The sequence below is a fragment of the Anneissia japonica genome, unplaced genomic scaffold, assembly GCF_011630105.1.
Source record: "Anneissia japonica isolate Jap-2015-1 unplaced genomic scaffold, ASM1163010v1 scaffold287743_len2803612_cov181, whole genome shotgun sequence".
NCBI classification, from domain to species: domain Eukaryota; kingdom Metazoa; phylum Echinodermata; class Crinoidea; order Comatulida; family Comatulidae; genus Anneissia; species Anneissia japonica.
Genome location: NW_022733259.1, coordinates 33,804 through 46,153, shown reverse-complemented (window position 1 = coordinate 46,153; position 12,350 = coordinate 33,804). Strand labels below are relative to the sequence as shown.

Sequence of the window (12,350 nt, the reverse complement as noted above, 5' to 3'; positions counted from 1 at the left end):
ATATTAAAACAGTAAAACAAACCAAAAAAGAAAATTGGGTCTCTAATAGCAACATACGCAAGTGGTGGGGCTTATCAGAACGGTTCATTGAGTATATAATATGTTATCCCGCGGATTATCAGAGAATTTGTGGTCACGAATAAAAAGAAATATACAAGTAGGAGTAGAAATCAAAAAGTATAATATTCTTTTACCTGTATGTCTTTGATATTTTCTTTTGGGATTCCAAATCTTGATGCCAACGTGTCTTTAATGTCACTGTAAATAACCAAATTAAGCTCTGTCTATATAATCAAACTATCTTTGACAAAAAAAAACTGTTGTCGAATTAAAAAAATGATGGTCTAAACAGGGCTTTGAATGTATTGAAATGTATTTAATGACCAAACATGTTTGACAACGAATGACGACATGGAGAGACAATTTACAATTACCGGAATATTAAGGTGACGTTGATAAAGTCATTGAAAATGCACCTACTTTTTAAATTCTTCTTGGTTGTTCTCGATACGGTCGAAATCGAATGCTAAACTGAAGCCCAATTGAAGAATGGTGCTGTTCGCAGAAATGATTTTTAAAAAAAATTAAATAGGTTTATGCAACAATAATTTCATATAGTGTAGTTAGGAGAAGAAATACACGCAACATACACAGACCAGTACCCCTGCTCCCTTAAACACAACACCCGTACATACACTCACACGACAGAAATAATTAGTTAGTATGCCGTAATTATTACTCAACAAGGAATTAATCTTATAATAACGTAGGACTCGACTACCATACAATGCATTAATGAATCAACTTTAAGACAATTCCATTAGGATTCATAATGGCCCTTTCCGGATTGTCAATCAAACAACTGACCAATCAGAACAAGCCAGGAATACGCGCGTGTCTAACGAGAACATACGTACGCGTATGATTTAACGCTGTCGTTTTGTGGGATCTTAGCAACATATTTTCAAGAAGTCGAGATTTGCAGAAAGGTCCATTGTTGAATATTGTTAAAATAAAGTAATATACCAAACTCACGAGAACATGAATGTGACAAAATATAATGTTAGGCGTAACTTTATTATATTAAATAAACATTAAAAATTAAAGTAGAAATGAGCAAAACTTACTTTTGACATGCTTTTTCTGTACAAGCCCACGTTCCATCTTTCAAACAGGTACTAATTTTGGAAATTAAATATACGTTTGTAACTAAATATGCTTGGAATTATGATTCAGAGGATTAGACAATGAAATTAGGAATATTTAAAATCGTTTGTAATTGAAGAAGTCCCACTGAAAAATGAAGAAGATGTACTATTAACATGTTTAGGGGAGTTTTCGAAATCACAACGTAGGCTGGAACGATATCAACTTGGTTCCACCTATACTGCGATTATTAATTTTTTTTTCTTACGTTGTGGGCGTGAAGATGAATACCTCTTTTTACCAATCACATTCCGTGGCATTAAAAAGTAGGAAAGTTAGCTAATTTGCATAGGGCCTCTGATATCATAATTTTGATACGATACCAAAAAGTGTAATATTTGAATTTTGGGCTTACCAAGTGTTGCACGCATCTTCGTGATCTCGTTGATCCTGTTCGTTGTAATTCTGTCCTTTATACTGGCAAGTGGCTAAATTATGTAAAACAATGAATATAGTGAATTGAGACGTAATACCAATAATAATACTGGTGGTGCCGGGGGAGGGAGAGAATTGATGCTCCCCCTACTCGTCGAAAATAAAAAACAATTCGTCGGAGAGAACAAAATTATATGCAATTTTTAGACATTATTGCACTCTAGAATCGATTAAATACGCCCTTAAAACACCATTGTCAGAGTTTCCGGGCTTCGTCCCCTGAACCACTTCCGGGAGAGATTTTGAGTGACCCTCGACCGCACTTACTTACGCTCCCGCCGGGGACATCGCCCCATTGGCCCACCGTCATGGAAATCATTTACTCCTGAAACAAGGTAGGCCTACTCGAAGTTTTGTCTACCATCTTCAAATTTGTTTAAATTATTTAGCATATGACTTCCGCCAAAAATATGTTCTCAATGTCGTTAATTTGGGTTTTTTTTAAATAAAATGTTAGACAAATTTAGTTGTCAATAAAATTTAAAGACAATCACTTTCTTGTTTCTTTCATAAATTGTTGAAATTCATATTTTGACAGCTTTTCAAGTGTAGGTAAGCCTATATAGATAATAAAAAAATATGGTGTATATTCATTACTTCCGCAATTCAGTTGATTCCCTTGATCATCGAAAAATTTTGCTTTGCATTCCCCGCAGTAGTTCACTTGACACTTGGCTGTTGGATATTTGTCGCAGGTCATGACGGTACAAGGGTCTATCACGCACGTCACCATGTCTCCAAATGGGCAGTCATGACAATCTACCATAGTGCCATCTTTGTCATAATATTCTGCGATGCATCCGCAGTAGTTAGATGAGCAGCGAGCATCTGGGTTCTTCGGACATTTAGCAACGTGACATGGGTCAAATAAGCAGGTATCTGGAGGCGTTCCGTCTGGGCACACAGTCTCCTTAACTGAAAAATTAAATGAAGGTGTGATTGTCACAGAAGCTTGGCATTTGACATTTACCACCGTTGTTCTCCTCTTTATAATCATTATTCTTACCATCATTGTCACACCATCATTATACTCGTCATCAACGTCGACAATCATCAGAATAAAAGTGATTATGTCTACCAGCACATTGACTTCCACTACAATCATCGTTATCGTTTCACCTTCATCAACATCTCCACCACAACAACAATGGCAACACCACCATCGTCATCATCCTCATTTAAAAGTCTTATCAACATCTTTGTCATTGGCGTAATTATCATAATTATAACATCATGATTATGAACATCATCATTAGATCTATCAATATGAATATCATCGTGGATGTTATCATCATTATTACAATCATCATCAACCAACCATCATTCATCCTGGTAATCATCATCTTGTCTAATCTATGATACTAATAATGGCGATAGAAACATCTAACGACCACACTAAAATCATGGAAATTGACGAATAAAAATTAACCAAAATTCGTACCGGCGATCTCACAGAATCTTCCAGTAAATCCGGAAACGCACGAACAATCGGCAGCTTTTTGAAATTCCATACAGCTTCCATAATTCTTACAAGGTGAATCAGCACAAACGGCTTTAGAAAAAAATATATATAATGTCTTAAAAAATTGTACGAATAACTAAGCCGACTAGGCGGGGCCTTCTTTGCAACAGTGTGTAAAAACCATGACAAATGCATTCTTGCACCGTCAAAAACGCCAAAGTTGACGGGCTTTAGCCTACCCCGGGGCTAGCCCAGACCCAACTACCAGGGCCCAAATAAACCTTATCCAGGGGCCTCAATGTTACTATGAGGCCCCGGAAGCTAACGGTTAGCAGGATCCGGATCCTGCTAACAGTTAGCTGCCGGGCGTCCATACGAGAATATCCTGATCCGGATACCAAAAATATGATGATCGAATTACTGGCCAATAAGAAACTGAAAATTGTAAACGCGTACGTTTGATTGGTTGATGATAAAAACGCGCTCAACTTGCTAACCGATAGCGCTTGCTAACCGTTAGCGGTATCCGGATACTGCTAACGGTTAGCGCTAACCGATCGCTAACGGTTAGCGCTAACGGTTAGATCCCGATCCGGATACTAGGGCTCTCGTGAGAACCAGGCTTGAATGTTTAGAAAGAGTTCTCCATTCAATGGTGAATCTAGGATTATTTTTTGCTGGGGAACAGGGCAAATACCATCGAGGAACTATGGTGGGAAGGGTGTGGATTGAGTGTATTCCTTACATATTGTAGTCTAGCTGGTTTAGGCTTTTCCGGAGATTTAGCTATCTTAATGTTTTATCTAAATGATTTCACACTTGGTACAGAAATTGTTTGGCTCTGGTTGTGGGTTAGACGAACCCCCTTTTGCTACACCCTGAATCTGTCACTGTTATTCAGCGATCGACAGACATTCATTATTACCTCATGATTTTTTCAATCATTCTTGGCTACTTTATAACTTTTAGACGTTTTAATTGACTTTATAGATATTTCGTTATTGGTATGCCTATATGATGATACATTTAATGCAAGCGTTCAGTTGTATTAGTTTTGACAAGCAGATTAAACATTATTACTTACCTTCATCATGGAATTGGCAGTTATCCCCGGATGTACCTGGAGGACAAGTACAGGTGTAGGCATCACCATGGAAGGGGTTACACTTTCCACCATTCAGACAAGGTTTACCGCTGCAAGGTGCTTTCATTAGACAATGAAATTAGCAGAAAACTAGTTATTAAATATGAAATAGCCTCATTTATTTCGTTTTTTTTAATAGCATAACATTTTTAATAACAGTTTTAGTCAGTTAAATATATTGTAGTGCATTTTTTTTCTTAGTTTACAAATACAGATCTCCCTCTACTAATTAAAGACTCCTCCAATTAAAGACAACCTCCAATTAAACACCACTTTCTCTAGTCCAAAATTAACAATTATCATTTCTCTTCATTATTCTAGTAAGAGACCAAAGCTGCTAAAAAAAATCTATAAAAACCCCTGTCCCAAAAATGGTTTCTAATTGGAGGGAGACTTGTAGTCCGCTCTCAGTCATTGAATATAGAATCAATCATGCACAAAGTACAACTTAACCTCCGCACATTTGAGAGAATGCATATATTCCTAGTCGTCCTGCTAATCCAGCACCAGTTCAATTTCATTCCAAATTATTTTCAACCTGACCGGTACCCAGAGGTTAATCCTCGGTGAATTGGGTAATGGTACAGTTACCAAAGAGCACGAAGAGTGCTTCGGTCTCAAACTAAGTCTGCATCTCAATTAAAAACATTAAGTTTTAAGCCGGGCACTCACTGCGTCGTAGGACGGTCGTACGACCGTCGGCCGAAGAATCCGCTCTCTGTGAGCGCAGACGACGCGACGCCGTTCACTGGTTTTCGAAGGCAGTCTGAATGGATCGTCATAAAAACAATTCATTGCGTGCGCGTCATGGCGTTGCGTTCTCAATAGAATCGCGTCGGTAGACGACCGTCGATCACAATGAATGTCCGGCTTTAGGCCTACAGCTGCTGTGCATGCATTTACAAAAGTCTCTCTCTGTACCGGTATCGCAGGCCTACATCTATTTCATCCTTTAACTATGATGTAAATATGATGTAAATACGATGTTCATGCCTTGTTTGTTCAGTGCAAAACTTACTGTATTCGCAAAAGTCTCCTGTCACATCCTCTGGACAATAACAATAACTATAACCATATTCGTACATCACGCATGTTCCTCCGTTATCACAATAGTTATAATCGCACCTGATATCTGTTTTGAAAGATAAAATATATAGGCTACGATTAAGCAGGTTATGACCGCGATATGGCAATTGCAATTCTCTGAAAGGCCAATGATGAATCACCTAATTAAACAAATAATTACCTCACCCTGTAGCCATTCGGTAAGTTGACCATCAGAACGGTTATAGACATATTAACTAAATAGAGTAATTTTTTCAAGTTCTCACTCTCTGTGTTTCGTCATAGTCAATGGACCTTTCCGGGGTACGTATCAATCAAAGTTAACAAAAACATGTGTTGTCCCACAAAACGCACGTACGTGTCCGCGTGTTTTTTTTTTGTTTTTTTTAACACTGATGTTTTGTGGGACATTAGCAACAATATCGAAGGGGCGTTTCCTTCATTAGTGGAAAAGAAAGGGCGCCTTTTGCGTCTGGATATACTTAGCAACAGAAGGGCGCCCTGTACGTTGGGCACGAAGTATAGGAAACTTGCATGGTTAAAAAGAAGGGCGCCGCCTACGTTGGGCACGACTTCCGCCTCATTTTTACAATGCGAGAACTCTATCTTGTATTTCTAGTATCTTTGCGTTAACCTTCACTTTAACGTTAGTACCCAAAATGCAGCGCGATAGATCCGACCCTTTTGTAAACAAATCGAAATGCGCATGCGCAAAACCGTAACTAACGTACGTCGAGCACGTAAAATCCTAAAATTAACGTACTCCGCAACGCAAGATGAATAAATTATGACGTCATCCGTTAACGTTAAGGTTAACGTCGTGTGGCGAAAACTGCCTAATAATTCTAAAATAGAACGTGTGTACTAAGATATTTGTAGTAGTTTCTGTGGTGATTTATATGCGAGCAGGCTCTCACTTTGGCGGATATTATACGACTAAATTTGATGATGTTTTCGGACATTTCATTCCATTTATATGAAAGCTAATACTTGTTTTTTGTTTTTGTTTTTTTTTTTTTTGTTTCTTTTTTTTTTTTTTTTTTTTTGTTTCTTTTTGATAAATATGGATTTCACGCTTTATTTAGTGAGGATAACAGGAGAGGTTTTCTGATTTCTCGAATTCTTAGGAAATTAAATAATGAATAACAATCCACTTTCTGTATCACAAGCCTGATCACGAGTATAAGGTTAGGCAGGCGTCTCAGGAGCACTCAATTTATAAGAAAACCTGCATTTCCAAATCATTTAACCGCTACTCAGTTCGTGCCTACAATGATATCTGCATATTAGGTATCGTAGTCAACTTATCCAAAAACCTCACTTTAACAATTATTAATATTTATACTAATATAATAAATGTATTAGCATGCCAATTTCCAGTAGGAAATATTTAGCACCAATTAAAGGAAGTTGGTAGTCAGACTTCAAATGTGAATTAAATGCATCGTATCAAAGAAAAATTCAGTAGTTCGTGCCTACAATGATATCTGCAAATAGGTATCGTAGTCAACTTATTCAAAAACCTCACTTTAACAATTACGGTACGACTTAATATTTATAATAATATAATAAATTTATTAGCCAATTTCTAGTAGGAAATATTTAGCAATAACTAAAGGCAGTTGGTAGTCAGACTTCAAATGTGAATTAAATGTATCGTATCAAAGAAAGAAATCATGAAATTATTCCTATCTAAACTTTAAAAAATATAACAAGAATCAACATAATTATGCAGGGAAACTAGCTATCACTGCATCGTTCGCCTGCAATTGAAGGCGCATAGGCCAGCCTACTCGTAAATCACAGATGCTCTAGTGATACCAGCCTCTAGACTTTCCAAATCCTAACACATAGCTATAAAAATAAATAAAAACTAACTATTAAGATGCATCATAATTTATTATGATAGTCCCTCTATAACTATAATTTGCTCTGTTGAAACAGTCTCTGATAAATGTTAAACTCACGTAGGCCTATATAAATGTATATATGATTGTTTTAAATCTTTTAAATCATTATATTCATTGTAATTGTGTTTGAAATGTAAATTTTGTTTTGATATGAGCGATTTTGTCCGTTTTAAGTTTCCGAGGGGACAAACAAATTCTTAATGTGAATCTTACCTTGTTCGCATGTAGTGCCACTGAAGCCAGGAAGGCATTCACAGTAATATGGAGAGTAAGGGTAGTAGTAGCCGATGTGTTCACACGTGCCACCGTTTAAGCATGGGTTAGATTCGCACGGGTCCTCATAAAAACTACTTTCCTCTTCACTGCTCAGTGATGAAAAATCCGGAGAATATGTTGCCTCAGAATAGCCCGGGGTAATGGAAATGAACGGAAAAGTCCAATCCGAGCTATATTGACCCTCTAGAAGAAACACATCAACATTTTCTTTATTATAATAATTGAATATTTCTTTTTTATTGTCATCATCATTACCACGGCACCACTATAACTATCATGGTCATCATCCCCATCATTATCATCTATTTTCATCATCGTTATAATGGTCCTCTAGTGTCATCCTCATCCAGTGGGACATGAAGTGGTGTGCAGGGAGGGGGTGGGGATGTCAAAGACCCTCCCCACGACTTCACCTTAGCGCCCCCATCAGCTTCTGCCTCCCCATTTCAAGACTCCAAGAACGCCACTGTCCTCCAAAACCTAGTACTATATATCAGTGGCATATCTGGGGTGGCGTGTAGCGCATGCCAAGCAAAAAAGTTCTCTTGACTGAACATGTTTGAAGCAAACAATCACGCTGAAGTAGTTAAACACTTCACCTTTGCGCCGCCATCAGCGGCGTCCCCCGCCCTCCATTTCAAGCCACCATATGCCGCTAAAATACATACATATGATCTAAAATACTATACTATGTATTTTAATTACTACATACCTTCATTGCAATAATCTCCACCGAAACCAGGAAGGCAGATACACATCAAATAAGATAATCCAAAACAAATTCCACCATTTTGACATGGATTGGGATCACACAAATCTAAAAACAATTCAGCCACCATTTTTTAAAATATGTAAAATCTCTCAGTTGATTAAACCCGCACGGTGGTGTAATAAACACATTGTGAAATCAAAAAAAATGTTGGCTTAGGCAAACAGTTTGTGTTTCCATTTACAGGAAAACGTTTTTAGAGAGGTGTACGCGAACGTAAGTTTGAATATATTATTACTGTAGTTTGAAATGGCTCATGAAATTAGCCAAAATGAAAAAGAACTCACAAAGAAACACAACTGGATTATAATAATTATCCCCTTTGTATGTCACACATTGTTACCCTAATATTAAGTGGCTGATGTTCGTGTAGACGGATATCCGGTTGCATAGACAAATCGTATTTTATGTTTTAAGACTGACGTTCGTGCGCAACAGCAAAAATTAATTAAATAAAGTGCCATGTGATCTAAACAAAATAATTTGCGTGGATCCTGTTATTATAGACATTAGTAGGTTTACTCAATCTTTATACGGATTTCATTTATCGATATCTTCGTACGCTAACATCCTAATGTTCTCACCTCATTCCTTGGATTTGGATTTACAGCCCACGAAAGTCTAGAAGAAGACTTATTTCCAGTGGGGTCCTTCTGGTGGTGATTGGGCAGTACACCGGGAGACAATCCCCTCTTTTCTGAAGAGTGTAATGCGTTCTTTAACGTGCACATGGGCTATAAATGCACACAGGACCAACGGCTTAAAACGTCTCATCCTTGTATTCAGCCCTCTAGCAGCGATGCGAATTGAACCGGAGACCTAGAGACCTCTACGGTTCAGCGCACAGATAGTGGCTACCACCAGATAAGCCGACTGAGCTAAGTTGCTCTCTCCTTGGAGGTGTAATTTTCCGTTACTCTATCAATCAACCAACCAACCAACCAATCAATCAATCAATCAAATCAATCAAATAATTTATAAAACAAATGTTGAACAGCAAGTTTTTAAGTTTGTCAACTGATTAGAGCATCTTTCCATGCGGAAGAGTGTTCCAGAGACGAGGTGTAGCACACGAAAATGCTCTTTTCCAAAAGACTCCAATCTGTACCTTGGTACATAGAGGAATTGTTTCTTGGACGAAAGAGTTTAAGATGTTAAATTTACATTAACTAATGTGGTTTCTTCGCAAAGCCAAAAATATGTCTGACAATGAGTTTCCAGGTACATTCCATTGGGCTTATGGTGGTGCCAGCGAGGGGCGGGGGCCAGGGCCCCATATCGGAGAGAAAAAGTACAATTCGTCGGGGAGAAAAATAATTATATGTATTTTCTACATATTAGTAGACTCTCAAAATCGATTAAATAAACCTTTCGAAACCTCGTCAAGGCATCGGCCACACATCGTGGACCTCGGCCCCTCCGTCGGGCAAATCCTGGCACCACCTCTAGGGGTGGTACGGGAGCCTGTTCATGACTGATGCTGCACGTCTTAAACTGCAGTTGTGGACCTTTCCTACTCTTAAACTTTTGGAGTCCTTTTAGAGGACGGCTTTACCCAATATAACCAGAACCAATGTAAAACACAAAATAATTTGATTACTATTAGTCATAGCTAACAGAGTGTTTGGAAACGTATTATGATGAAAGATGACGTTAATAAGCTTCAAACGCTTTTATAGGCAGGTAAAATTGGTTAGTTTCCCCGACAAAATAATAATAATAATAATAATAATAATAATAATAATAATAATAATAATAATAATAATAATAATAATAATAGTAATATTAATAATAATAATTAGGTCACACTTTCTGTGCACAAGTTTCAATGCGCTTCATACAAAATGTTTGAAAGTCATTAAAAACTGGCACAACAAAAATTGACAGTCTCAAACGGACACAATCCGCCTTCACTATAGCACATTCCCGGACCCTTCATTGGTTCTGGTTTTGGTAATGGTGGTTAAAGCTGACCTACTAAGGACTCCAAAAGTGTAAGATAACAGGAGGGGTAGAAATAGTGTCGAATGATAGAAATGGTCCACCACCGCAGTCAGTCATGAGCAGGCTTGCCTTATTGCCTCAGGCCGTATTGGACCTGATAGGTAGGATACTCACAATCACACATCAGCTTTGCAAAACAAAAACAAAAAAAAACATATTTGGTAGTGAAATCTCGGAGCGATTAGAGGGTATAGTAAGCGAAAATTACACCTCCAAGAAAGGAGTTAGAATTAGAGTACACGTTAAACCAGTAAATTAAGGAAAAATTAAATCCTTCGAAAGATTGTGTATTCTGTAGAAAAAAGTACAAGTCTACAGTATTATCCGGATCCGCGATTTTTCAGATCATACGCCGTGGTTAAAAGGGTCCTACTATATTTAAATTAGCTTCATCACCTAATTGTGTAGGGTTTCTGAAAAGTCTTCAATGTGGCAAGACACTTCCAATAAGACAAGATACAGAGCGCGAGCTCGCTGGTATACAAGGCAAGCACTACGGTGAAATAGTTATGCAAACCTATTATATTTATAAATTTATAACATCAAATAGTTTGACGCAAGTGAACATGACCATGGTAATAAAGCAAAATTAAGAATTGAAGTATTACATGTACTGTTACGCCATTGAAAAGCATTGATTGAACATTAGTTAAGTAGGTCGACTCAAATGCCGAGAAAGGATAGGCACAAACAGGTAAAGGCGCATATACAGCAACAGTAGGTTCCCGCGAACCAATATCCAGCGAAAACTGGTTACCAAAGCCGGGAAATTCTGGCTAAAACCGTGCATGTTACAATTTTTGTACTTTTTTTTGCACATTTAGAAATGCAGGATATTTTCAACGGCCGGGTCACTTCTCTTGTCCGTTCACCATGAACATCGCGATGAGGCCTAAAAGGCGGATTCGGTGGTCACGTGACATAACTTGGGTATACATGAAAAACATTACAGTGCGATGGAAAGGACAATGTTATGGTTGCAAAAGCAACCCACTGTTAACGTGAGAAATAAATGGCTATGAGAGGCAACACGATTGTTCAAAATAGTGTTTATTTACTTATCCTAGCTAGCCCTAACAGCGTAGTTCGCGGGTCGAAGACCATCATGCATACCTAACCATGCCGGCCGCAGTGGCAATCTCCACGTAAAACACCGCTGTGTCAGTCGATTATTTATGGATATGTTCTCACACGGCAGCTAACGGTTAGCATGATCCGGATCCTACTAACCGTTAGCTGCCGTGCGTCCATGCGAGAAAATCCCGATCCGGATACCAACAATATGTTGATCGAATCACTGGCAAATAAGAAACTTGAAACTGTAAACGCGTACGTGTGATTGGTTGATGATAGAAACGCCCTCAACTTGCTAACCGATAGCTCTTTCTAACCGTTAGCGGTATCCGGATACCGCTAACGGTTAGCTCCCGATCCGGATACTAGGGCCCTCGTGAGACCCAGGCTTTAATCCAACGCCCAAAGTTAGGTCACGTGACGCCCATCGCCAAATCCCTCTATTGGTCCCACGAGGACATGATATTAAATATTCATTAGGCTGCTTCGACTGACATTGCGGCTGCATTGTTTTTTCCCCATACACTTAGAGCAGAACAGTGGTTGCGCCAGAGGGGGCTGGGGGCTATAGCCCCCCTCGTCGGGGAAGCCTAGCTCCCCCCACCCACCCCCGTCGAGAAAGACGAATACATTCCGTCGGGGAATAAAAAAAAAATTAAAAATATTTTTACATGTCTATTCGTTTAGCAACCATATCGCCTTCATTTGACCTATTTGTGTATCGTTTGTGTTAACTTTTCATCACACTGATAACAAAAACAATAATAATAATAATAATCACATGGATTATAAAAAACATGGATTTCGCCATGATGGGAGGATAGTATTGTAATGTAATACGGTTCGTTTTTGTTTTTGTTTTTTTTAATAACATAAAATGTAAAACGGATTTGAAAATAAGTTAGTTGGTTACATCGCATACTCTTTGTTTCTCGTTGTTTTAATGAAGAAAAAAATTTTTTTGGAATTTCGACATTAGAAAACATACATGAAGTCATCATACAT

General features: G+C 38.1%; 1 protein-coding gene across 1 annotated transcript in view; it reads right to left on the bottom strand.

Annotated features, from left to right (window-relative positions):
- Positions 1–170: 170 nt before the first annotated feature.
- The window catches only part of LOC117115995 (neurogenic locus notch homolog protein 1-like), a 25,266-nt gene continuing 13,086 nt past the window's right edge, over positions 171–12,350 (bottom strand). Inside the window, exons 10-19 of the mRNA XM_033259922.1 lie at positions 8,098–8,153; positions 7,436–7,763; positions 5,266–5,379; positions 4,188–4,307; positions 3,083–3,193; positions 2,239–2,556; positions 1,562–1,634; positions 1,128–1,178; positions 481–555; positions 171–258 (exon numbers count right to left, since the gene is read on the bottom strand). Coding sequence (XP_033115813.1) covers positions 171–258; positions 481–555; positions 1,128–1,178; positions 1,562–1,634; positions 2,239–2,556; positions 3,083–3,193; positions 4,188–4,307; positions 5,266–5,379; positions 7,436–7,763; positions 8,098–8,153 — 1,334 coding nt within the window. The remainder of the gene's footprint in view (positions 259–480; positions 556–1,127; positions 1,179–1,561; positions 1,635–2,238; positions 2,557–3,082; positions 3,194–4,187; positions 4,308–5,265; positions 5,380–7,435; positions 7,764–8,097; positions 8,154–12,350) is intronic.